Source organism: Hemiscyllium ocellatum, chromosome 33 (genome assembly GCF_020745735.1).
Source record: "Hemiscyllium ocellatum isolate sHemOce1 chromosome 33, sHemOce1.pat.X.cur, whole genome shotgun sequence".
Taxonomy (NCBI): domain Eukaryota; kingdom Metazoa; phylum Chordata; class Chondrichthyes; order Orectolobiformes; family Hemiscylliidae; genus Hemiscyllium; species Hemiscyllium ocellatum.
The window spans coordinates 28550388-28575921 of NC_083433.1; the positions used below are offsets into that span (position 1 = coordinate 28550388).

Below are 25534 nucleotides of genomic sequence, written 5' to 3' on the forward strand. Positions count from 1 at the left end.
TTTTAGGATATTCAAGAAAAAACCGAATGCTAAACGTTCAGGGCCCACGCCACGCAGTACTCCTGTGCCTAGGATGAAACGCTCCGTATCCAACAGCTCTGTGAATAGCCAATGCAGCCTTGGCAGTCACATCAGCAGCGCTTCTATGCTCAACACCTCACTGGCTCAACAGATGAATAATGATTCTTACTGGCAGGAGCCTGAACCAGAACCTGAAGCCGAGCCTACTGGTATGTGTTCTGCAGGGGAATGTTATTCTTTCAGAAAAAACCCTTGCTCCAGGGACTAGGAACTGTTGAGGGGCCATTATAATTTGCTTCTGCCTATATTACATTGCAATTTTAATACCAAGAGAAACTTTACAGCAGCTTCAACATTAGGTTCTAAGCTACAGTTCTACAGTTCTTGACTATGAATAGACTCAGAACCATTTAATGATTCAGTGCAGCCAGAGGACATTCAGTTCATCCAATTAATCCCAGTCCCCTGTTCATTGTCCAGAATCCTGCAATTATTTTGCCAATCTTAACCTTCAGCTATTAAATCTTCCCTTAACCTTCTCTAAAGAGCCTCCTTTAACCTTTTCCCATCTTTGGTTTCTAAATCTGATTTTGAAGTTCATGTTCTTTCACTTTTGGTTAAAGTGACTACTTTAAGACCACATTTCTCCCATTATGGAACCTGATTTATATATGTTTTATAAATCATTTCAGGTGATATTTGGGAAATGGTGGTGGAAAATGGTGTGGTATTCCTGAAATGTAACGCCCAGGTTGTGAATGTGTAGAAAAACCTAGCTATACAATTTTAGATTTTGGGGCCACCTTTAACGAAACCCACCAGGTAGAAAATGTGTGGATTGGGGACTGACCGAAAGATGGGAGAGATTATGACCTCTGCTGTAATGATTTCCCTCTTTCTGTTTAATAGAATAAGCTTTGATCCTTTATCTGTTAAAATATGTCCGTCCAACAGGTGGTGACCCACCTGGCTTCGAGGACAATTATGGGAGGCTGTCTGCAATGGTAAGGAGACCAAATGGCTACAAGAGCAGTACCCTGTCAGCTCCACCTTCCTCTGATATCTACACATCATCCACTTCTGGATACTCCTCTGAAGATGAGCAGCTGGGTAATTGGATGTTGAACAACTTTTCTTCTCTATTCCCCACATCCTGCCACCGTCCATATTCCAACCCTGTATATTCCATTGATGAACTTCAGAAGGGTCACAACATAGAATCAAGCCATAATGTGGGCTTTGTAGATGAACTTGTTGTGGCGACAGGGTAAACTTTGTTGAGCTGGGGGGGCAGGGTTATGTTTGGACTTTTAAGTTGTTAAAAGGAGCTTGAGTGGTCTCAATGTGGATTTAGTGTAGGATTTGGGGAGATGGTTCTCTGGGTCTCTAAATGTAATTTAGTATGAACATACGGGATGTTAAGCATTGTTCATTACAAACAAAGGTGAAACGTCTTTTTATTTGCACACGGGATGTTGGCTGGCTAAACCAGAACTTACTGCCCATCTCCTAGTTGCACATGAAAAGGTGGTGGTAGCAGCCTTCTTGAAACTTGGAGTACACATGGTGTAAGAACACCCACAGGAATGTAATGGATGGAGGTCTGAGACTTTGAACCAGTGACAATGAAGGAACAGCGATTATGTTTCCAAGTGAACATGGTGGATAGCTTTGATAGCTCAAGGGGCTTCTTGGCATCTGGTACCTTTATGGTTCTAGGTGGTTGAGATGCTTTCTGAGGAGCCATGGTGAGTTACTACAGTGTGTCATGTAGATATTACACATTGCTGCTGTTTTGTATGGATGGTGGAAGGAGTGATGGAAAGTGGAGGATGAGGTTCCAATGCTTTGTACTGGATGGTGTCAAGCATCTTTAAATGTTGCTGGAGCTGCACTCATCCAGGCAAGTGCAATATATTCCATCACACTCTCTTGACTGGTGTCTTGTAGAGTCAGGAAGTGAGTTACTCGGCACAGAATTCCAAGCTCCTAATCTGCTCTTGTAGCCACAGTATTTATATGGCTGGTCCAATCTGGCTGGCTCAATGTTTAGTCAGTTGTAATTCTCTGTATGTTGTTGATGGTGGATTCCATGTCAAGAGCTAATGGTTAGATTCTCTAATGTCGGAGGTAGATGTTGGCATCCAAGTGTCAGACAATGTTATTTGATATTTATTGACCCAAGTCTAGTTGTTATCCAGGCTTTGCTGCATGTGGGGGGACACACTGTTTTTGAGAAGTATCTGAGGAGTCACAAACACTGCAACGTTGTGTGTCAGTCAACATCCCCATTTCCGACCTTTAAGATAGTGGGAAAGGCATTGATGAAGCAGCTGAAGATGGTTGGGCTTAGGATACTATCCTGGGGAGCTCCTGAAGAGATGTTCTGGGACTGTGATGATTGGTTTACAACAGCTTGGGAATATGAATAAGCATGTCCTTGACGTTGGGTTTATAGACAGTAAGATGTTGTATTATTTCAGACAGATAATTCCCAATGACCCTGTTACTAAACACAGCGCTGATGGCTATCAGCTTACTAAAAGATAATCCTACTGCTTTCAGTAATTCAAATAATCTTTGTACCTAACTGGTTTGGTTTCATGGAGTTAAGTCATTTAAAATGGTGTAATAAAAATTTACAAGAATTGTTACAAGGATGAGAAACGTCAGTTACGCAGATAGATTGAAGAAGCTGAGGTCATTCTCCTTAGTGAATAGAAAGTTGAGAGGGGATTTGATCCAGGTGCTGAAAGTCATTAGTCTGAACGGAGTAAACAGGGAGAAACTCTTCCCAGTAGTGGAAGGATCAGGGGCAAAAGTTTAAGGTGATTGATGAATCACCCAGAGGCAGCATGACAAAGAGCTTTTTAATGTAGTGAGGAATTAGCATTGGGCATGCCCAGTCTCAGAGCTTGGTGGAGGCAGATTCAAACGTGGTTTTCAAAAGAGAACTGCATCATTATCTGCAGAGAATATTTGCAGAGCTGTAGGAAACTGGTTGTAAGAGAAGTTGGTACAGATGTGCAATCTGCATGGATACCTCTTGTGTTGTAACCATTATGTGATTCAATTGATTCTGCCATTTCCATACTTTCATTTACAGTATTGAAGGTATTAGGTGCCTGTGTTGCTAAATAGTCTTTTCATATCTTCGAATATGATTGTGAAAGTTTATTAATATTAGTATTTCAAATTTCTTTTTGTAATTTTTTGCTTTTCTTTTCTTGCTGTTTTCTTAATCTCTCTCCCTTGTTATCTGGATTATGCATTTTGCAGTTCTCCTGCCCTGTCCAATAATATAAGTACTGATCCTGATCAAAGATAAATTTTGAGTATGTTGCATTAATTATTGCAAAATCATTTGACCAGTTACCAGTCATCAGTTCCTGTCTCACCCATTAAAGTTAGTTCTAGAAAGCATAGCATCTTGATAATAGTATAAAGTATTTTCTTTTTCAAAACTAATATTGAATGTAATCACATTATGATCATTGTTACAGAAATGTTCCCTCCGTTAGATGTCTGACTGAATCTGGTTGATTACTCGACATAAATCTCATCCAAACTACTCTATTAGTTTTAGAACATATTACTGCAAAATCCTATTTTGAATTTTACCTTTCCGATTTAAGCTATCTGCTAGTCCCAATTTTTACATTAAAATTCAACTTGAACTCTTGAACTCCAATTTCAAGAACTTTGCCTTTGCTACAAGCTTCTCTTCTACTGAGTTAACAATGCTCTTACATCATTGTTGACAACTCTTCTTTGTTGCTTTAAGTCCAATTTCATTACTCAGATACGTCCATAAATTACTGATTGGCTTTCGATATTCACATGAAGCAGAAAGAGGCCATTCAGCTCTTTTATGTTTGTTCTGTCATTTAATCAGAACCATGATGATCATCTGCCTCAACTCTACTTTCCTGCCCAATACCTGTAGGGGTGACCTGTACATGCTGACACCAAAATGGCCCATGCTTTCTCTCTCAAAATGGCCAACAGGGTTACATAGAACATGGCAGCCTGTCCCACTATTAAAACACTAAATGGCTGAAAGTTAATAAAGATGAACAGCCTGTTTCAGACAGTTTTGAGAAGAGTATGCCTACAAGACAAGTGATGGATCCCAGCCACATCAATGAAAGGATAATTATTGTTGTGGTTCTGTTCGCTGAGCTGGGAGTTTTTGTTGCAACAGAACCACAACAACGAGCACCCGAGCTACAAATCTTCTCTCAAACTCTAAAGGATAATTGTCTCAGTAAATGAGCCAGGTGTGAGATACAGCTCATTAACTCCCTAAACAGCTGGGGGGGGGGGAAACAGCTAAAGTTATCTTATAGTAATTAGATTTTAGTAATAACTACATTTTTAAAAAATATTCTGAGTTATGATTCTCTGAAGAATCTTTAAGGGGTAACTTTCAACATGAAGGTAGATACATATAGCCAAAGCATAATACAAACATTAAGGGAAAACGATTTAAGCCTAGATGTGAGGTTAATTAGCTTTTGGAAACACCCTGTCTTATGCCCTGAGCAAAATAGATTGTCATTAATGGGCTGTGAACAAAGTGCTAACAGAAGTAGCTGTTTAACTTTTTACATTTTATGACTAACTTTATAACAGAAATCAACATTACAAATCTTATAGCAAGTAGTTACAACTAACTGGTTATTTGTATTTTACATATATAATTAGGACAGTGGGAAATGTAAGAGGCGTAAACTGAATTTGATAAAGACAGTACATTGAATACAATGAATAATGGAATCCAAGCTGTCCTTTTGAGATGAACCAGCCTGAGACAAATCCGACAGAGTACAGCTAGTAACTTTGGAATGCGTATGAATAGGATGCGTAGGAAGAGGCCTAGAGATTATAGGGTCTGTTAAACACTATAAGATCATGGGAACTTGGGGCTGTCCATAGGAATGCCCAAGATTGATTAGGTGTCTGAGGATTGAGTGAGTACACAGTAAGTGGGAAAGACATTGTGACCACGTTGTATGTGATCATTGGAACTCAAAGTGTATAAGAATACTGTTTTTTTTTACACAGTAAAATCAGAGTGCGCCATTGATCTCTCTTCTGATTTGAGCTAAAGATTAAGTGAATAATTGTGTTTGTATGTCAAGGCCAGATCTCGGGAAGATCCTTTGGCCCTCGACCTGCATTCTCCCTCTACTGCCTTCTGCTTGAATAAACATCTTCCACTTGCCTGAATCCTGCCTGCCTCCTGAGTCTTCATGCCTGGTCAGGAGTTGAACTCCTACATTACCCATGTCCCTTGAATGCCTCCATGTCCAAAAAAAAATCAATCTCTGCCTTGAATCAAATGAGCATTCAGAGTGGAAAATTAAAGATTTACACTTGTCTGAATGAAGAAATTTTTTTTGGTCTCCATCTTAAACGGCTAATCTTTTATTCAGAGACTATGACTGGCAGTTGTAAAAATCCAGCCAGGGACAAATAGTTTATTAGTATTTACCCCATCAATTTACACATTTTAACATACTTTCCATTCTTCTAAGCTCCAGAAAATATAGGTCAATTGTATTCATACGCATCTTGGGAAGCTTTGCTGCATGTGTATGTTTCTTTGGGGATGGAGGACATTACTGCATGTAAAATAAAACTCGAAACTATGGATGCTGGAAATCCAAAACCCAAAGCAGAAATTGTTGGAGAATCTCAGCAGATCTGGCAGCATCACCAGACTTGACGAGTTAACTCTCTTTTTCCCTTTCTACAGATGCTATCAGACCTGCTGAATTTCTTCAGCAATTTCCGTTTTGGTTTGTGTTGCTAGGTGCTTGATGGCCGGCTAAGACACAATAGGCTGAAGGATCTCTTACGCTGTACAGCTTTATTATTACTCCATGCATGATGTACAGGCTAGAAAGCCAAAAGGCCTACTCTAATTCCCTAATTTGTATGTTGAGAGTGAGTGACGTGAGCAAAATGTTAGTGAGGCAAGAGGTTTAGGAGACTTTTTGATGCAGAGGATATTGAAGCAGGAAATAGTTTACAATGAGGAGTAATTGGTTCAGGAACTGTTGCATCCTTTAAGGAAAAAGGTGATAGGTGTTTGAAACAAAGGAAGAGCTCTGTGGGGATTAGCTTAAGCATACTTTAGCAAAGAGTTGACACCTTCTGTAAACTTTTAAGGTTGCATGAGAAGTTTGTATTAGTAAGATTGTCTTTTTGTTTTTCTCATTTTCCAGGCTTTGTACATCCAGCACCAGCTTCTCCCATTGCCAAGCTATGGAACTTGATCTTTGAGCTCTCTCCAGGTACTGGCAACATTTCTTCCTGCCATTTTAAAAATATTCCAATCAAGTATCCTCCATTTCAACCCAACAAAATGGATCTCATTTGGTGGAATACTGTTCTTTCCTCCAAATTCAAATGCAATGACTAACAGTGAAATAACTATACAGAGGCTGAGATCCCATCACAAACTCACTCTTTATTTACACATAAACAGTCCTTGACTTTAGTACTGCCTCATACAGAGTCAGAAGCCAGAACGCCAGTTTCTCTAACACTCACCCTTTTAAATATCTGCCAAGGCCCCCTTAATTGAACCTGATTAACAGCTCCAATCAGGGAGCTCATATTCTGGCTGACTTCCTTATAATCACCACAAATGGGCACAATTTTTCATAACCAATCAGATACATTGCACAGAATATTATTAATATTGATTAAAATAACTGTCAGTGAAAAAGTCTAGCCACTGTTATGCTGCAGGGACGAGCAATAAATACTGGCTAGCCAGCAATGTCCAATTCCACAAAATGAGGACATACATTTTTAAAAAGCCTGATTCCTGATGAAGGGCTTGTGCCCGAAACGTCGAATTTCCTGTGCCTTGGATGCTGCCTGACCTGCTGCGCTTTAACCAGCAACAGATTTTCAGTTTTTAAAAACCCCTCGATTTTGCAATATTAAGATTTGTCTCTCCTTTGGGTGCCCATATGTGCCATTTAATGACGTGGTTTCTAAGTGTGTGGAGCTGAAATGACAAGTTAGTCCATAATCTGGGCACTGTTACCTGATCCCAACTCACATAACTGTATGGCTAATGCTATTGGCTTGAATGCTCCAGTTTCATGCGATCAACATTATGTCCAGGTTTGCACTCAAAATTGTAATTCCCTTACTCCCCGTGCAAAGTGTTTGCATGTGGGATGTGTAAACAGGACCGACAATTCTTCTTGTGCCTACCTGCCTGCAATCCTCAATTAGAGGGGAAGATGAGAATCAAAATTATCGAAGGAAAAAAGAACAGTACAGAACAGGAGCCGGCTCTTCAGCCCATTAAGCCTGTGCTGACACATCACACCTTTCTCAACTAAAAGGGTGGCATGGTGACTCAGTGGTTAGCACTGCTGCCTCTCCGCACCAGAGATCCGGGTTCAATTCCCACCTCAGGCAACTGACTGTGTGGAGTTTGCACATTCTCCCCGTGTCTGCGTGGGTTTCCTCCCACAGTTCAAAGATGTGCAGGTTCGGTGAATTGGCCATGCTAAATTGCCCGTAGGGTTAGGTACTTAAGTCAGGGGTAAATATAGGGGAATGGGTCTGGGTGGGTTACTCTTCGGAGATTTGGTGTGGACTTGTTTTTGCTGAACGGCCTGTTTCCACACTATAGGGAATCTATTCTAATGTAAAAACCTTTTACCTCTGCACAGACCGTGTCTCTCCATTCCCCACCTGTTCATGTATCTGTCAGGGTACCTCATAAACGCTATGTTGTATCTCCTACTACCTCCTCTGGCATTTACCAACATATGTGTAAAAGATATCCTGCCTGTTACATCTTTAAAACTTACCCCCTCTTTTATCTTAAACCCAGGTCCCTTTGTAATTGATATTTCTTTCCTGGGAAAAAGACACTGACGACCCATTCTACTCATGCCTCTTCTAATTTGGTAAACTTCTAACAGTTAGTTAGAGATGGTCTACAATATACAATATCATTACATAATAGACTGGGCACTTGTGGTAGAGTGGTAGTGTCCCTGCCTCTGGGACAGGAAACCTGGGTTCAGAACCCACTGATTTGGAAGATGTGTAATAACATCTGAACAGGTTGATTAGAACAAACTGGGCATTGTTAACGTCTTGTGATGGGAAGTATGAATCATTATTTTTCTCCTGACTATTTGCCTTCTTTATTAGGAAAGGCTTTGTCCTTGGTGTACTGGTGGCTTGGTACAGCCTGGTACCAGTTAACAACTGCAGCTTCCTTGTTTGATGTCTACACACTGTCCAGGTGAGTGCCACTGGGAGCTGAGATCTTTGCTGCACTGTCTGTATTGAGTTGCCAAAACTGGAACTTGCTGATTCAAGACATCCCTGCTGAGAATAGCTGACGTTCACTTTATATAAATGGGAAACATCCTACTTACCCACTCCAATTTACCCAACATGCATTGTATGTAATGCAGGTACCAAAACACACAACATTCATTATCTAATTCAAGGCAGCTGTCCACACACAGCCGTGCATGTGCACGCATACTATTTTTGTACTTCCAAGTTGTGAATTTTGTATTTTTTTTAATTGCTCAAATTATTGCAGATTACACAAGCTTATTGTGTAATCCAGATGGTGATTATGAGCACTGTTGTACTCCACTTTATGGTGGCTTGCACAATCTACCCTTGAGCCCTTGTTAGTAGGTATGCGTAATGATTATTGATGCATTGTTGGTTTGTTATTGGTTGGTCAGTGTTGTATATAAATATGGAAGGAGATCTGTATTTAATAACTGATCACTAATCTGTTATTTCATTCCTCTTCCAGGTGTGTCCCCAGTGTGAAGAAATGGTTACTGTTGGGTCTGCTGGTTCTACTTGGCTTATTGGGTAAGAACTCACTCCATTTAACATCATCTACAACTGACCAGAATATTGCTATCAATTATACTGAATATCAAAATCTTTAAAAGAACTAAATTCAGTGAGAATTTGTTTAAAGGCTGCCATGATCCTTGCATGTAGTAAGTAGAGAGCTGTCTAATGGGGTATATAGTAAGTAGGGATGTAAAATGGGCTGTATAGAGGCACAAAGGTGGAGCATTGGGTTCCATAGCAGAGAGGAATGAAGGGCTTTAGCCCGAAACATTGATTTTCCGGCTCCTCCGATGTTGCCTGACCTGCTGTGCTTTTCCAGCACCACTCTAATCTAGACTCTGATTTCCTGCATCTGCCATCCTTGCTTTTGCCTTTGACATAGCAGAGAGGCGATAGGCAACTGGGTATCGGGAAGAATGTAAAGAAATGGGGCCCTTTCGCTGGAAAAGGGAAAGCTGTCGGGTGTTCTGATAGTGACCTTTTAAAATTAGGAAATTATTTGAATGTAGAATATTTTTGAGGATGAATGAGAGAAGATGTTACCACTTGTTGGAGAGAGAGAGAACTGTTTTATTGCATGTTTGGGGTTTCAATGTTTTTAAGCATCTGAAAGTCATGCTGCTATTGCTCATGGAAGTTTCTTCTAGAAACTTTACTTACAGCTTGATCTACCCACACATTCTCATACATTAGATTAGAGTTAATCCCATCACTCTACAAAAACTAGTTGCCTTAAATATAGCGTAGCCACTAATGGATCCAATCTGGAATTTTGAAGAACTGTTTTTATTTGAAGTGGTTAGTGTTTGGAACATAAACCATGAAGGGGTGAGGAAAATAGTGTGGCTGGAATTTGGGGAATATGGATAAATGCTTAAGGGTGAAATAAGTAGAATGTTGATGAGTTTAGGTGTTGGTGATTCAGAGAAAGTTTGTGTGAACAGTAACACTGATGCGATTCCATTGAACTGAATGTGTTATATGTTCTGTTTAAATCTTCAAAAAATGAGAAATTGGTGAAAAATGTAATACATGCTAACATTGGGAGTTTAGGCTATGAATGGGTGAAGGTGGGCAGTGGCGTGTATAAGTGCACAGAACTGGGAGTAATATTGAGGATAGGGTTTGGTGCTAAGCTATAGAAAGGCTGGGACAGGGCATGAGCTATGCATGTAAATGGTAAGGAAGGGGCACTGGAATGCAAAAGCCAGAAGATATGCTATCATGATAAAAAGAGGCTTGTGGGCGAAGCACTGGCATAAAAGGGTGGGGCTGGGATACATAAAGTCTAGGAAATGAGACACTGCTCCATGTATATTGTGTAACAGTGTGATTATTGATGTACAGAAAGGGTAGAATTTGCAGCACTGGATACATAGAGGATAGGTTATGTAGAAAGTAAGCACTGAGCTATGTAAAGGGAAGAAAGAGAACTGGGGTATATACACACAGAATAGGAGAAGGGATGTTGGAATGTAAAGGCTGACATTTGGGTCACTGGCGTATGCATGTGGAGGATGAGGAATGGGGTGTTGGGTTACGTTGGATTGCAGGGTTCAGGACGAAGAGTTGTGAGGAGCCAATTCAATGCATTCTGATACTGAATATTCTCGTCAGTAATGGTTAGCCATCTCACCTGATTTGGTCACGAAGTGAAAGTTGTCACTGTTTTGCAGGTGCTTGGCTTTTCGTATCATTCCGAGTGGCACGGCCACGAGCTGAGATGACGGGAAAAATGGAAAGAGAAGCTTCAAAATGGTCAGTTTGGCCAGAGAAGCTGGGAGCTCCCGCATTGGATCTATCTTTACAGGTAAGGGGGAGCAGCATGAACATTCACTGGGCATCTCCCACTTCATCTGGTCCAAGTTAGTGCCCTTCTTGGGATGGTTTTACTTCCGTTCTCCTTGCCTATGTCCATCTGTCTTGCCCATGTATGCACACGTGTCTTCTAACTGATGTGGTGTAACAGTTTTGGCTACAAGTTCAAATGCTCCAATCCAGAGTATGTCCAATCCTGAAGTATAAAATAGTCATCCCGATAAAGCTAATAGGGAGTTTCCAACAGAGTTTCGAACCAATGACTATCCAGCAAAGACCTGCGCTAACTGAAACTCGTGCCGTACTGGCATTCTGAAGACTGTTTCAATCACACCATGTCCTTCCTCCAAGCTCGTGATCCTATTTGAAACTGAAATCGATCCACAGGGCCGGATATTTGTCACCAAGTCACCCTTTATTTGCGTATGAACAGATATCAATCATTCAGAGTTAGCTGCCACAGTGTCAGCATCTTTGATCCACCCCTTTTTTTTATTATACCAGCCAGGGCTCCCTGAATGGACCAGATTAACAGCCCCAACCAGGGAACTCCTCTTCTGTGATGTCCAGCTGGCTGACCTCATTACAAACACTACAAAAACCATCCTAGATCCTTACCACAAGAATAAAAGTAGTTCCATCCTAGTCAAAATAAATTTCATGCAGGGGCATCATTTGGTGTCTCATGAGATGCCTACATCCTCACTGGTCTACTACTTGTAGTGAAAGTGGAGAAGGAAATTGACTGGAGGCAGTGGGCAAATTGGTTTGGTTGCACTTTCAGAAGTTGCATCAAATTGCATTGAGTCTGGAGCACAGAGGCAGCTCACCTGGTTTATTCCAGTGTTTATGTTGCACCTTGGCCTCCTTCTATCTGCTTTGATCTATTCCAATCAACGTTTCCTCCTTTTTGACCCTCATGGTGCTTCTGTAGCTTCCCCTTAAATATGTCTATACTATTTGCCTAAATGACTGCTAAAACGTTCTAGATTCTAAATGATGTCTGAGTTCCTTATTGGGTTTATTCATGGTAATTTTTATATTTTTGGTGTTCCCACACAAGTGGAAACATTGTTTTCTACATCTGCCTCATCAAAGAATTTAATTACAAAGGCAAAATTCTGTCTATCCTGGAAATTATTTTAAAGAACTCGAGCGCCCATCACCTTTTCGCTAATGAGTTATGATCCTATACTCGAGCCTCCTATTCACACTACACTAACATCCTCATCCCCTTTGGTTTCTGACTCCTCGCCCTGATCTTGCCACAAAAAAAAACAGACAAAAGCAACCCTTCGATGCTCAAGTTCTTAGTGCTGAGCAAAGGATCTTGGAAACAGAGTTTGATCATCCACTGTGGAGCAGCTAGAGGAGCTGAACACAATACAGGATGATGTCACTATACACTGATATTATGAAACTAACTCATCCACCTCTTTCCCAACAAACCTTTTCCAACAGATAATGTTAGCAGGCCATTCTCAAACTGTTCTTGGATCAGGATCCAGCTTCAAATAACTAGGAGAAATACTGACATTAATGTGTACAATAAAGCTTTCATTCCTGGTCAGCATATACACTGTCTTGGGCAAATAGAATGTCTTACTTTAGGAAGATTGAGCAGAATAAAACTGAATGCACCCTCTTCTCACCTCTACCTGCTCTAGATCTTAGTAATTAAGATACAGACTATTCCAGAATCTTAACACCAAGAGTCTTTAATACAGAAGAGACTCTTAACCCAAGGAAGATTTACAATAATACCATTTTCCTGCACTAGGCCCCCTTCATTTTTACTAAATAACAAAGATTTAAATCAACATAGATGAAAACATTACTTAATTGACAACTAATATACCAAACTACAGAAAAAGTACTTCATCATTATCTAATACAACCTTTATGACCCTTTGGCATGTTACATGATATTCTCAGTTGATATGTGTACTTGTAGATTGAAGTACAAACACCTTGCAACTTTTCCAGAAGATACCCTTCCCCTTGCCCCATCACAGTGAGTTTTCTTTGTTTGGAAGTATCACTGCATTTAGCCTTAATGTTTACTCTGGGAACTCCTTGTTTCTTAAATCTTCGAAGTTGTACCTGTTTCTTCTTCTTTTCTCTGAACAGAACATTGAATCTCACAAACATTCTGCTGTATCAACAATAGCTACACTTTTTTTTTCTTTCCACTCACCAGCATCTCTCTCTGTTCTGGTCTCTAGGTATGTGTGTGTATGTGCAGAAGGGCCAGCTCCAGCCCTTTCTGTGTAAATATCAAAACTGGTTGTTGATTTCAAAGGTCCTCAGTCCCCATAACTCTAAGGCAGAATTTAGAATGATTTCATCAGAAATTTAAGAGACCATTTGTGGGCGGCACGGTGGCACAGTGGTTAGCACTGCTGCCTCACAGCGCCTGTAGACCCGGGTTCAATTCCCGACTCAGGCGACTGACTGTGTGGAGTTTGCACGTTCTCCCCGTGTCTGCGTGGGTTTCCTCCGGGTGCTCCGGTTTCCTCCCACAGTCCAAAGATGTGCGGGTTAGGTGAATTGGCCAAGCTAAATTGCCCGTAGTGTTAGGTAAATGTAGGGGTATGGGTGGGTTGCGCTTCGGCGGGTCGGTGTGGACTTGTTGGGCCGAAGGGCCTGTTTCCACACTGTAAGTCTAATCTAATCTAATCCATTTAAATGTGACCATGTTAAAGTGGCCTGCACTTCTAACAACAGTGACTAATTGATCATAGCTGATCTGATTTTAATTGTAACTCTACAATCTTGCATAACCCTGATAATCTTTCATCCCCTTGATACAATACATTCCTGATTTGAACCTTCAAGAGGAAATGTATGAATTCAAAAATATTTAATTAAGCCATCTTCCAGCAGAGAACGTTTTTTAATGTCTAGCTTGATTTGCAGTCTCGTGTGCAGAAAATGGAGCAGCAGTTGACACAGCTGGCTTCTGACTTTCATGCTCGTTCGCAACAAGATAGTGAACCCAGTGAGCAAATACCACCGGCAGCTGAAAGGGAAAATGCTCCAGTTGTACCTCAACTTACACGGGAGGAGGTGATCAAACTGCTCGAAGAGTTTGTCCATCAACAAAAACAAGTGGTGCAAGATGAGCAGTCGAATGATTCAATCTTGAGGATTCAGGTGAGTTTTAATTCCTGTCAGCTTCAACACATCTTTGTTTGCAAAGCTCTGACTTCTGACATTAGTGTGTAGTGTTCACTGGGTTAGCAAGTGCTTCCCACTGCACTTTATCTCTATTCCTCACACCTTAAAAACATGATTGAAGTGTAAACTTAGCTGAGATTTATTCAGCCCAAAGTGATTATTACGTGGCATGAATATAGAAACTACAACCGTACAGCACGGGAATAGTCCCTTCAGCCCACCATATCTATGCCGAGCCAGATGCTACTCTAAACTAATTCCCATCTGCCTGCACATGGTCCAAGTTAAAAATCACATGACACTAAGTTATAATCCAACAAGCTTTTGGAGCGCTGCTCCTTCATCAGGTAGCTAGTGGAATAGGATCATAAGACACAGAATTTAAAGCAAAAGATCGAAGTGTCATACGCTGATGACACTGGGTAGACCCTTTGGGGTGGAGGGGGGATGATGTGAACTTGATGGGCCGATGGCCTGCTTCCACACCTTGGGGATTCTATGATTCAAGGAGCTACGGAATTGGACCCCAAGATTCCTCTGTGTATCAGTGCTCTTAAGGGTCCAGCCATTTACACAATACCTTCCTCTTGCATTTGACCTCCCAAAATTCATCAGCACTTTTCGAATTAAAGTCTATCTGCCAATTCTCCACTCAACTTTCCAGCTGATCTACATCCTGCTGTATACTTGATAATCTTCCCCAAAATTCACAACTCCACCAGTTTTAATGTCTTCTGAAAGCTTGCTAATCAGACCACCAATATTTTCATCTGAATAATTTATATATATTGCACTGAGAGACCCTGGTCACAGAACTCCAGTCAGAAAACTGTCCCTTCATAATTACTCTGTCTTCTTTGGCCAAGCCAATTTTGTATCCATCTTGCCAACTTGCCATGATCTCCTAGACCAGCCTACATGACACACCCTGTCAAATGCTTTAGTCAAGTCCATTGCACAATATCTGCTGTCTTAATATTGCATCAATCATGCACATGTATGGTCATGTTCAAAACATGAGTACTTTGAGCCTTTAATATATTGTGCATGTTGCCTAGCTCACTCCATTGATAAATACTCTGGAAAGGATTTCATTTGTACAAGAAAGAAAATTTGATGTAATGTTTTGTCTTTGTCTTCCCCTAGAATGATATAGCCACTATCCGGCAACAGCAAGATATGCGAATGGAGCAGCTACTGCAAAAGGTTAATAGCCAAACTGAGGTGAGTTTCGTAATTCTGTATAGAGGTGTGTCAGTGACTATGAAGTTAATTGAATAGTTGGTCAGCAATGGTTAAGGTGTGTTTGGAAGAAGCTTTATGTTTACTATTGCTTGGGAGGCTTTGAACTTTGAAGATTTGTGGAGGAATTTATTTCTGGTTTGGTAGGCATACCTGGAATGGTTCCTAGAAAGGGAGGTCATTGAATGTTCATTATGGACATGGAGATTTATTTTTGACAAAACCTCCCTGAAATCCTTGGTCTGGTGATAGCAGCTTGCTTTGCTGTAGACCCTGCTGTGGTTGGTTTCAAATAATCACTGGTTTGGAGATGTTCTTGCGTTTCATAATTTATTTGGATAGAAACCTGTTAAAACAATTGAGTTGGAGGGAAGACCACAAATCTTCCCTCCCTTAGAGGGAAGCTTGCTTGGAGCAATTCGTAACATAAAGTGCAGGGCTTGCAATGGAATACTCAATGAACTCTGTCTTTGCGATTTTTGAAAATAATCCGATTACTTATTTTTAAACAACAGATTTTAGAGGCAACTATACATGACTAGTGGCTTGACTACATCCCAGAAACAGATTCTGAAACATCCTTTTAGTTTATCTTTTTGCCTTCAAGAACAACCCATTGGTCAAAGTGCTTTTTTCCGTTCCTTTTTCAGAAAGCCAATCCCTGCACGAAAACTTCTACTTTCCTAAAGTGTGTGTGTTTGTCTGCCTATTTATAGGGATGATGAAGGGCTTATGCCCGAAACGTCGAATTTCCTGTTCCTTGGATGCTGCCTGACCTGCTGCCCTTTAACCAGCAACACATTTTCTGCTCTGATCTCCAGCATCTGCAGACCTCACTTTTTCCTCTATTTATAGGGATAGTCATTTATACTACTTTGTTGTTTACTCCATGTTAAACAATTATTGCATCTTTGCTGAATAAGTTTTGGTTTGATAACTAAACCCATAATTCGGTTTGATAATAAACTTATTATGGGTTTAGTTAAGAAACTTGTTTAATCTTGTTTTAAATATGATATATTTTATCCTATATTGTGACCCATGGAGTAGTGAGATGATTGTAATCTCCTTCAACCTTACTTGTAATGTAAAGTGGGGGGCTTACAATGGAATACCCAATGGACTCATCACTTAATTGGAAGGGGGATGCTAGCATTTGGAAAGAGGAAGTACACCAAGTTTCTCGTGCATTATTATGTCAAAATGGCTTTGGTAATTGCTAAGAATTTTTTGGAGGTTTAAGATTGATTCCTTAATGATTTGAAAAGAAAAACAAGGTTAGCCTAATTGATTTTGTTGAAAAATTTTTTAGATTTAAAATTGGAAAGGAAATATAGTAAAAGTAAGATTAAGAGCACTAAAAAGGAATGAAAAAGAAAGGGAGAGAACAATTCAGGCCATTGAAAAAAGGAATACCAGCTTGAAAGACTGGACCCAAAGAAAATGCCTGGGAATGTGATGGAAGCAGTTTCATTTGAGGTTTTAGGGGAGGTGGGGGTGGGGGGAGGGGTGGCGGATCTGGAAGCAGATTTGACAACTTGTATAGAATTTGAGAAGATAAGTTTAAAATACCTTTTGACCATTGATTTTAAAGGTAGAGAATTCAAACATTCACTCCCTCCATTAGAATTAACTCTCATAGAAATATAGAAGGTTGAAACAGCAAGGCAGGTAGCAAAAATGGCTAATGATTTAAAAAGCTCATTGACAAATTCAAACTTTTTTCCCTTATTACTCCAAAAGCCTGAGAAGGGTAGAGCTGAAATGGAGGCAAGTAGATGAGAAAATATGGCTGAAAAAGCCAGACAGCAAACTGCTGAGGGTGGGAGTGATCCAGGGTCTTTTCCTTGTCACAAGTTGGGGCATCTGCCTCACAGCACCAGGAGCAGATTCCAGCTCTGGGTAGCTGCCTGTCTGTGTGGAGTTTGCATGTTCTCCCTGTGTCCGTGTAGGTTTCTGACTGATGTTCCTTGTTTCCCTCACAGTCCAAAAAATGTGCAGATGAGGTGGATTGGCCATGCTGTAGTGTCTAAGGATGTGCAGACTGAGTGGATTAGACATGGAAAATGTGGGATCTGGGTGGGATGCTTTTTGGAAGGTAGGCCTAATGGCCTCTATCAGCACTGAAGGGTTTTATTGATTCTATCCTATGATCTTTGAATGGATTGCTGGAAGTTGGGATTTATCAGGGTACACATCAGTTTAGAGAAAGGAGCCATGTCAGACTACAAACAGTCAAGTGCAGCTGTGAAGCCAAATAGAAACACTTGTGTGTGTAGGAAAGGAAACTTCTCAAAACTCAGTAAACTAGGTTCCAGAGAGTTACATAAAACAAAAAAAAATTGAGGAGCTAGAAGTCCTAATCATGCAGTATGGAAACAGACCCATCAGTCCAACCCATCCGTGTTAATCAGGTTTCCTAAACTGAACAAGTCCCATTTGCCTGAATTTAGTCCATATCACTCTAAACCTTTCCTATATATTTGTTCAAATATTGTTCCCACTTCCTCAGGAAGTTCATTCCACACATGAACTACCCTCTGTGGAAATGTTGCCCCTCATGACCTTTTAAATCTTTCTCCTCCCACCTTAAAAACATGCCTTCAAGATTGAACTCCCTTACCTTAGGGAAAAGATCTTTTGCTGTTCACCTTTTCTATGCCCCTCATGATTTTATAAACTCCTATAAGGTCACCCTTCAATCTCCTGTGCTCCAGGGGAAGAAAGTCCCAGCCCATCCAACCTCTCCTTACAGCTCAAATCTTCCAGTCCCTTTTGATTTTTTTTTAATGCTCTTCAATTTTAATAATATCCTTTCTATAGGAGGGCAACCAGAACTGTACACAGTACTCCAAAAGTGGCCTTGCCAACATCCTGTACAGCTGCAACATTAAGTGCTGACAGTTCAACAATTGCTAAATCAATTTATCTTGCAAGTAGCTGAGATATAGATGACGATAACTTATTTTTACAGCATCCAGAACTAAATAAAACACAAAAGCATCTCAGTGTGGTAATCTATGATGACATGAGAGCAGACAGTTGAAGGTTTGGTCAAAAGATTTTCAGGAGAATCTTCAAGAAGAAATGAGAGGCAGGGCGGTTTAGGAAGAGAGGTCCAGGGGTTAGCCAGCTGAAGGAGTGGCCACCAATGTTGGGGTGACTTAAAATCAGGATGTTCAGATGGTCGGAGTTAGAGGACTGCCTTTTGTCATGTGGTTTTATATCACATCCAGGCATTTAGGGTCAAGACAGATTGGTCAAGAAGGTGACGCCAAGAACAATCTTCAGGCTTGGGCTTCTTTTTAGAACGCCATTCATTGTCTATCGTGACTAATTACTCCAATACATACTATTCAGAGACAAACCAGGCTCTAATTTTGTTATTACTTTATTCAAAGGCTACTCCATAAACTCTACTGCCTACTGCTTGTTGTTCTACTCCATATGCTTCTTTACATGTGTGTCTAACATTTCACATGGTTAGATTTCACCCTTCTGTCTCCCTCCCCATGCATTAAGCTGAAGACATTTATCTTAACTCCACCCTTATGGTGTTATTTATGCCCAGTGAATAGCAACTCTATTACATCATCACCATGCTGCTCCAGGGTCCTAAAGTTCTTACACAGCGGATTGAAAACATCTTGAGGGCTGTGGGCTAACAGTGATTGCAGAGTTGAGGTTGTGGAGGAATTTGAACATCTTGAAACAAAGCTTTGCTAAGCTTAGGGTCAATCAGCTAGCATGGGATATTGGTAATGGGATGAGACTTGATGTGAGCAAGTACATCAAGTTTATGGAAGATACTCATACCTTTGTCAGTTTCAGACTTGGCTGAGGGATTCAGCAGGAGGTGGACAATGTTTTGGAGTTAGAGGTTTTAATAATGGTATGAAAAGACGGTTGAATATAACACCCAGATTGTGGCAAGTCTGATTCCAAATGTTGCCAGTGAGAAGCCTGCACTCCATTGGCAGTCTGTTGGACTCGCTGATTCCAGGTTAGAATGGTGGTCAGATTCTTTTAAATATTCTCATGGTCTCCAAGGTAACACTGAGTTTAGACAGTGACTCCAACTGAGAAATAAAAACAGATTACTGGAGAAACTCAGCAGTTCTGTTGTATTTGTAGGCAAAAGTGAGGACTGCAGTTGCTGGAAACCAGAGTTTAGATCCAAGTGGTGCTGGGAAAGCACAGCAGGTCAGGCAGCATCCGAGGAGCAGGAAAATCAATGTTTCGGGCAAAAGCCCTTTATCAGGAATAGAGGCAGGAAGTCTCCAGGGTGGAGAGATAAATAGGGAGAGGGGTGGGTGGGGCTGGGAAGAAGGTAGCAAAGAGTACAATAGGTGAATGGAGGTGATAGATCAGAGGGGAGGGTAGAGCAGATAGGTGGGAAGGGAGATTGGCAGGTGGAGCAGGTCATGAGGATGGTGCTGATTCGGAAGGTTAGAACTGAGGGAAGGTGGTTGGGAGGGGAAATGAGGAAACTGTTGAAGTCCACATTGATGTCCTGGGGTTGAAGTGTTCCGAGGCAGAAGATTAGGCGTTCTTCCTCCAGATGTCGGGTGGTGAGGGAGTGGCGGTGGAGGAGGCCCAGGACCTGCATGTCCTCGGCAGAGTGGGAGGGGGAGTTGAAATGCTGGGCCACGGGGTGGTGGGGTTGATTGGTGTGGGTGTGCCAGAGATGTTCCCTGAAGTGTTCTCCAATGTAGAGGAGACTGCATTGGGAGCAACAGATACAATAAATGATATTGGTGGATGTGCAGGTGAAACTTTGATGGATGTGGAAGGCTCCTTTGGGGACTTGGATGGAGGTGAGGGAGGAGGTGTGGGCGCAAGGTTTACAATTCCTGTGGTGGCAGGGGACAGTGCCAGGACGGGAGGGTGTGTTGTTGGGAGGTGTGGACGTGACCAGATAGTCATGGAGGGAACAGTCTTTGCGGAAAGGGTGGGGAGGGAAATATACCCTGGTGGTGGGGTCCGTTTGGAGGTGGTGGAAATGTCGGCGGATGACGCAGTTAATGCGAAGGTTGGTAGTGTGGAAAGTGAGGATCATGGGGGTTCTGTCCTTGTTACGGTTGGAGGGGCGGGATTTGAGGGTGGAGGTGTGGGATGTGGATGAGATGCGTTGGAGGGCATCTTCAGCCACATGAGAAGGGAAATTGCGATCTCTAAAGAAGGAAGTATTGTGTAGTATTTGTGGAGAGAAACAGGCAGTCCTGCAAATGGTGGCTCAGATGGTGATACAGTCAAATATCATGGAGATATATTAAGGATGGCCCACAAAATTCCTACGACATGTCATGTTGGAATCTGGAAGATCGAAATGTATATACATTAACATCTTTACTAACTAGGTTTTTATTAGACTCTGGTAAAGTTTTGTAAAACCTGCCATATATGCCAAGTTATGGGAAAGCTGCAACATGCAAACAAGCTAATGCTTTTAACTCTTTTACCACATTTTGAGGAACCATTTAGTAGAGTGTTGGTGGATTTTATGGGAATTTTACAGAAAGCAAAAGCAGGACACTTAAAAATCCTTACTATCGTGGATATGGCGACTTGATATCCAGAGGCTGTACCCTTTACAACAACGTCTGTTCCGATAATGGAAGAGAATTTAATACAGCGCTTCACTCAGTTTGATTTATCAATGGTGATTCACTTGGATCTAGGTTTCCTGTCTAGGACTTTTCAGAAAATTAGGAGTAATCTGGATATAGCCTCGTTAAAGTTTTATAGCTTTGGTTCCCTAAAAGGTGAGGATGGGGTTAATGGTCATATTAATGAAATCGTGGATGTAAGTCACCTTCTACATCACAATTACCTGTAAATATATTTCATCTAACTTACTTTTGAATATTGATTTTTTTTTTCAATTTTGAACTAATAGCATATAGGGATTTTCTGGGTACCTGAATGATTTAGAGTCATACAGCATGGAAACAGATCCTTTTGGTCCAATCGATCATAGAGATGTACAGCACGGAAACAGACCTTTTGGTCCAACCCATCCATGCCAACCAGATATTCCAGCCTAATGTAGTCCCACCTGCCAGCACCCACCCCATATCCCTCCAAACCCTTCCTATTCATATACCCATTCAAATGCCTTTTAAATGTTGTAATTGTACCAGCCTCCATCATTTCCTCTGGCAGCTCATTCCATACATGTCCCACATTCTTGGATTCTGGGTAATCCAAGATGGAGGATGGGAAAAATTTCTGGCTTTAATGACTACTCCTTTTGAGGTACTTTAGGTGTTGGAGGTGATAAAACAGGCAATTACTGTTTTATATGCTGTTGCATTGTTTTGGAACTTTGGGGAAAAAATGTGAAAACAACAGCAGTTTTAAAAGGGAGAAGAACAGACAAAGGAAGCACATGGGGAGGTCAGTGTGTGAGTGAGTGAGAGAGAGAGAGACAAAGAAACTGACACTGCACAGTTACTGCCTTGCTGTTGAGTTCGTGTATGGTCCATGCTGATCATAATCCCAAACTAAACTAGTCCCACCTGTCCGCCCTTGGCTTGTATCCCTCCAAACAATTTTAATTCATGTACTTTCCTGAATATCTTTTAAACATAATTGTACCTGCAGCCATTGCTACTTCTAGAAGTTTGTTACAAAAATGACCCTCTGTGTTTAAAAGAGAAAATTCCTCATGTCTTTAAGTCTTGTTCTCTCCTTAAAAATATGCCCCAAGTCTTTAATTAATGATTAACTTATAAATATTTTTGTTGGCATGGTGAGTTATAGTAACAGGTGGAGAGAATGAGCCCCCAAGATATAATGAGGTTTTTCTTTATTTTCGGTGAGTTTTAGGGAGCCAAGTACACATTAGGCTTTCCGATGGAAGATTTTGGACTTTTTTCAGTTTAGGGAAAACATCTATAGTGTAGAGAGAACCTTTTTAATTTTTGGGTTTTTTTTGGGCAGTGCTGCAGGGCTTTTAGCTGAATGTGGCTGTGTGAAGCAGTTGCTCTTGGAGAAGGGGAAATGATAGTTCACATTTGTTTAAAAATAATGACTTGCAGTTTTAGCTATTTGGAATATTCTATACAGCCTGGTCATCACGCTACTAGAAGGATGTGGAGGCTTTGGAGAGACTACAGAAACTGGTTACCAGGATGTTGCTTTGTTGGGGGGGGGGGTCAGGAGGTGATATTAGCTTTGAGGAGAGATTGGACAAACTTGGTTTGTTTTCATTTGAATGTTGAAGGATGAGGGCTGACCTGATAGAAGTTTACAAAATTATCAGAGGCATGGATAGTCGGAGTCTTTTTTTCCCAGGCTAGAAATGTGAATTTCTAGGGAACGCAAGTTTAGGGTAAAAGGGGATAATCTTAAGAGATGCTAGAGGCACTTTTTTTTGCATAGAAGATTGTAAATATCTGAATATTGTCAGATACAATAGCAACATTTTAAGAGGTGTTTTGACAGGTATATGAATAGGCAGGGAATAGAGGGATATGGACCATGTAGATACAAAAAGTTTTTAGTTTAGAAAGGCACCATGTATTGTCACAATCTTCGTGGGCCAAATGGCCTGTTCCTGCACTGCTTTGTTTTTGGTTTGATTTAGTATTTAGTAATTTGCTAATAGTGCAAGGCCATAAATGTTTGGATAAAACCCTGAACAGGTTATTTAAAGCTGAGGATATTTCAGCTCGGTTATATGAAGGCTCCAGGAAGAGGCTATTAGATTCGCCACACTGGAAGTCCTCTCTCTCTCTCTCTCTCTCTCTCTCTCTCTCTCTCCCTGTCGCCCTCCCGCTCCCTCTGGTGTGAGTACTGTGTATTTTGAAATCCCTTGGTTTACTCTATTTTCTATTGCTTTGTTTGCACAATAAACTCCAGCTTTCTGAAAAAGCATAACTGCAGTATAGCATACTTATAATTCAGTGAGAGACCACCTTGTTAAAATAAAAAGACAAAATATCATTTATCAAACCAGATTTCAGTCAGGCTTTGATCTTGTCCAGTAATAACATCACCTGGCATTCAGAACTCAAGATAATTGGGAAATGAAGCATTTTTTTTGTGAAGTGGAAACAGGGTTTAACTAATTTATTGGAATTCTTAAAGTAACATTTGAATTTCGATCAGTTGTTGTCCCGTATTCAATATTAATTACAGTGAGAAGTGTGTAGCGCTACCATACACAGGTGCCATTCCCATTAACCTAAGACCTAAAATTTTAAAATAAAGATCACTTAAAGTCCAACTTTTCCTTCTCCGCTGTTACATAACCCGCCTGGACTTCACCAGCCCATGTCACACAGAAGCAAGAGTGCTGCTCCAGGCTGCACCAGCCCGAGCCATACTGCCACTGTCAGAGTCCCACACTGGGCTACCCAGTTCACCATGCACTGGTTGATGTACTATATTTGAGTGTCCAAACGTTACTAAGTTTCCACCTAAAATGTTATTGCACCAAATCATAGGGAGCATGATTGTTAGATTGGCTAGCTGGCAGAAAGCAGAGTATGTGTAAATTGGTTCTTAGTACATTAGATTGTTGCAGCGCAGTACAGGCCCTTTGGCCCTTGATGCTGTGTCATCCTGTGAAATTAATCTGATGCCCATCTAACCTACACCATTCCATTCTTATCCATATGTATGTCTAATGCTTGTTTAAATGCTCTTCACATCAGCGAGCCGACTACTGCTGCAGACAGGCTATTCCATGCCCCTACTACCCTCTGAGTAAAGAAACTACTCTTTATATCTGCCCTAAATCTATCACCCCTCAATTTAAAACTATGTTCCTTTGTGTTAGCCTTCACCTTCTGAGGAAAAAGGCTCTCATTGTCCACCCTATCTAACCCTCTGGTTATCTCATAAAATCTTTTCCACTTTGGCAGGATATGACCAGTGAGGTCTTTCAGAAGTCTGTGCTTGAGGTCTACTCTTTTTTTTCTCTAATAAATATGATGCTTAGCTAAGAGGATTGAAAGCATGGTGGGTAAATTTGTAGATAGGTAGGGAATGTTTGTAAATATAGGTATGTTGTGAAGAAGACACAGTGACCTTTCTGTGCTATAAATTAAACTGTTAAACAGAAGGAAGTTACTAATAAGTGGAGATAAATTGAGTGAGTGGATAAATATCTCACAAATGGATTACATTATGCAGTTGTCCACTTTGAATAAAAGCAGACTACTTTTTAAATGACGAACAACTGCAGAATTCCAAGATGCCAAGAGTTCTGGGCTTTCTAGTGCATAAATCTCAAATTTTTAGCATGCAGGAACAAGTGATTAAGAATGTTATTCAATTATTATGAGGGGTATAGAACATCAAAGCAAGGATGTGGATGTTACGTTTCAGTTATACAAGACAATGGTGAGAGCACATTTCAAATACTACTCACAGTTTTGGTCATCTCATTTAAAGAAGGATGTTGGAGGCAGTACTGAGAAAGTTTACTGGAGTGACAGTTGGAATTAATGATTGTCTGATGAAGAACAATTTGACAGGTTGACCTGTTTTCACCAGGGTTTAGGAGCACAACAGATAACTTGATCAAAGTTTGAGAGGGCTTGAATACAAGAGCAAGGATGGACAGCTGAGAATAAGGCTCTGGTTAAATTCCATTTGGAATGTTGTCAGCAGTTTTGGGTCACATATCTCAGGAAGCATGTGCTGGCATTGGATAAGATCTACAGGAGGTTTACAAGAAAGGTCCTGGAGATGAAAACTTATCAAATGAGGAACAGTTGAAAATCTGGGTCTGTATTCAGTGGAGTTTAGATGAATGGGGGAATCTCATTGAATCTTACAGAAAACTGAGGGGCCTGGATTGGATGAACATGGAGAAGATGTTTCCACCAGTAGGAGAGATTAGGACCCAAGGCACAGCCTCAGAGTAAAGGTACAATCCTTCAGAATGGAGATGAAGAAAAATTTATTCAGCCAGAGAATTGTGTATCTTTGGAACTCATTGCCACAGAAGGCTATTGAGACCAGTGTCTTCATGTGCTAGAACATCAAAGCAACAGACTCTGGAATATCCTGTGCTTCACCTTTTTGTCTTCAAGAATACCCCATTAGCCAAAGTATTTTTACTTCAAGATAGTTTGCAGCTGGCTTTTTGAAGAGTTAATCTCCCTGAAGAAGAGTGTGTGTTTCTGTAGACATTTAGCAGTTGGGGTAACCATTTACACTTCACATTACTGAGTACTTCAGCCAATTATTAAGTAAAACATTTTGTTTTGATAGCAAATTCAAAATTGTGGTTATTAAAAAAAACCTGGTTAAAGCATTTTTGTTTAAAACCCGTTATAAATAAGGTGTGCAATTGCTTGTCTTGGTGACTGAAAAAAGTCACTGGGGAACAAGGCAGCCTGATGAGTGAGTGAGAGAAGAGAGAAGCTGCTTCTACAAACAA

At 40.8% G+C, this 25534-nt stretch overlaps 1 protein-coding gene across 3 annotated transcripts in view; it reads left to right on the forward strand.

Annotated features, from left to right (window-relative positions):
• Nucleotides 1-25534, forward strand: part of sun2 (Sad1 and UNC84 domain containing 2) — a 104240-nt gene that overhangs the window by 37353 nt on the left and 41353 nt on the right. For 2 of the 3 annotated variants that reach the window (XM_060849400.1, XM_060849399.1), the window contains exons 4-11: nucleotides 7-230; nucleotides 976-1131; nucleotides 6255-6323; nucleotides 8218-8311; nucleotides 8846-8907; nucleotides 10572-10705; nucleotides 13633-13869; nucleotides 15040-15117. In XM_060849400.1, the coding sequence (XP_060705383.1) occupies nucleotides 7-230; nucleotides 976-1131; nucleotides 6255-6323; nucleotides 8218-8311; nucleotides 8846-8907; nucleotides 10572-10705; nucleotides 13633-13869; nucleotides 15040-15117 (1054 nt within the window). The remainder of the gene's footprint in view (nucleotides 1-6; nucleotides 231-975; nucleotides 1132-6254; nucleotides 6324-8217; nucleotides 8312-8845; nucleotides 8908-10571; nucleotides 10706-13632; nucleotides 13870-15039; nucleotides 15118-25534) is intronic. The other variant, XM_060849401.1, reaches the window with a different exon arrangement.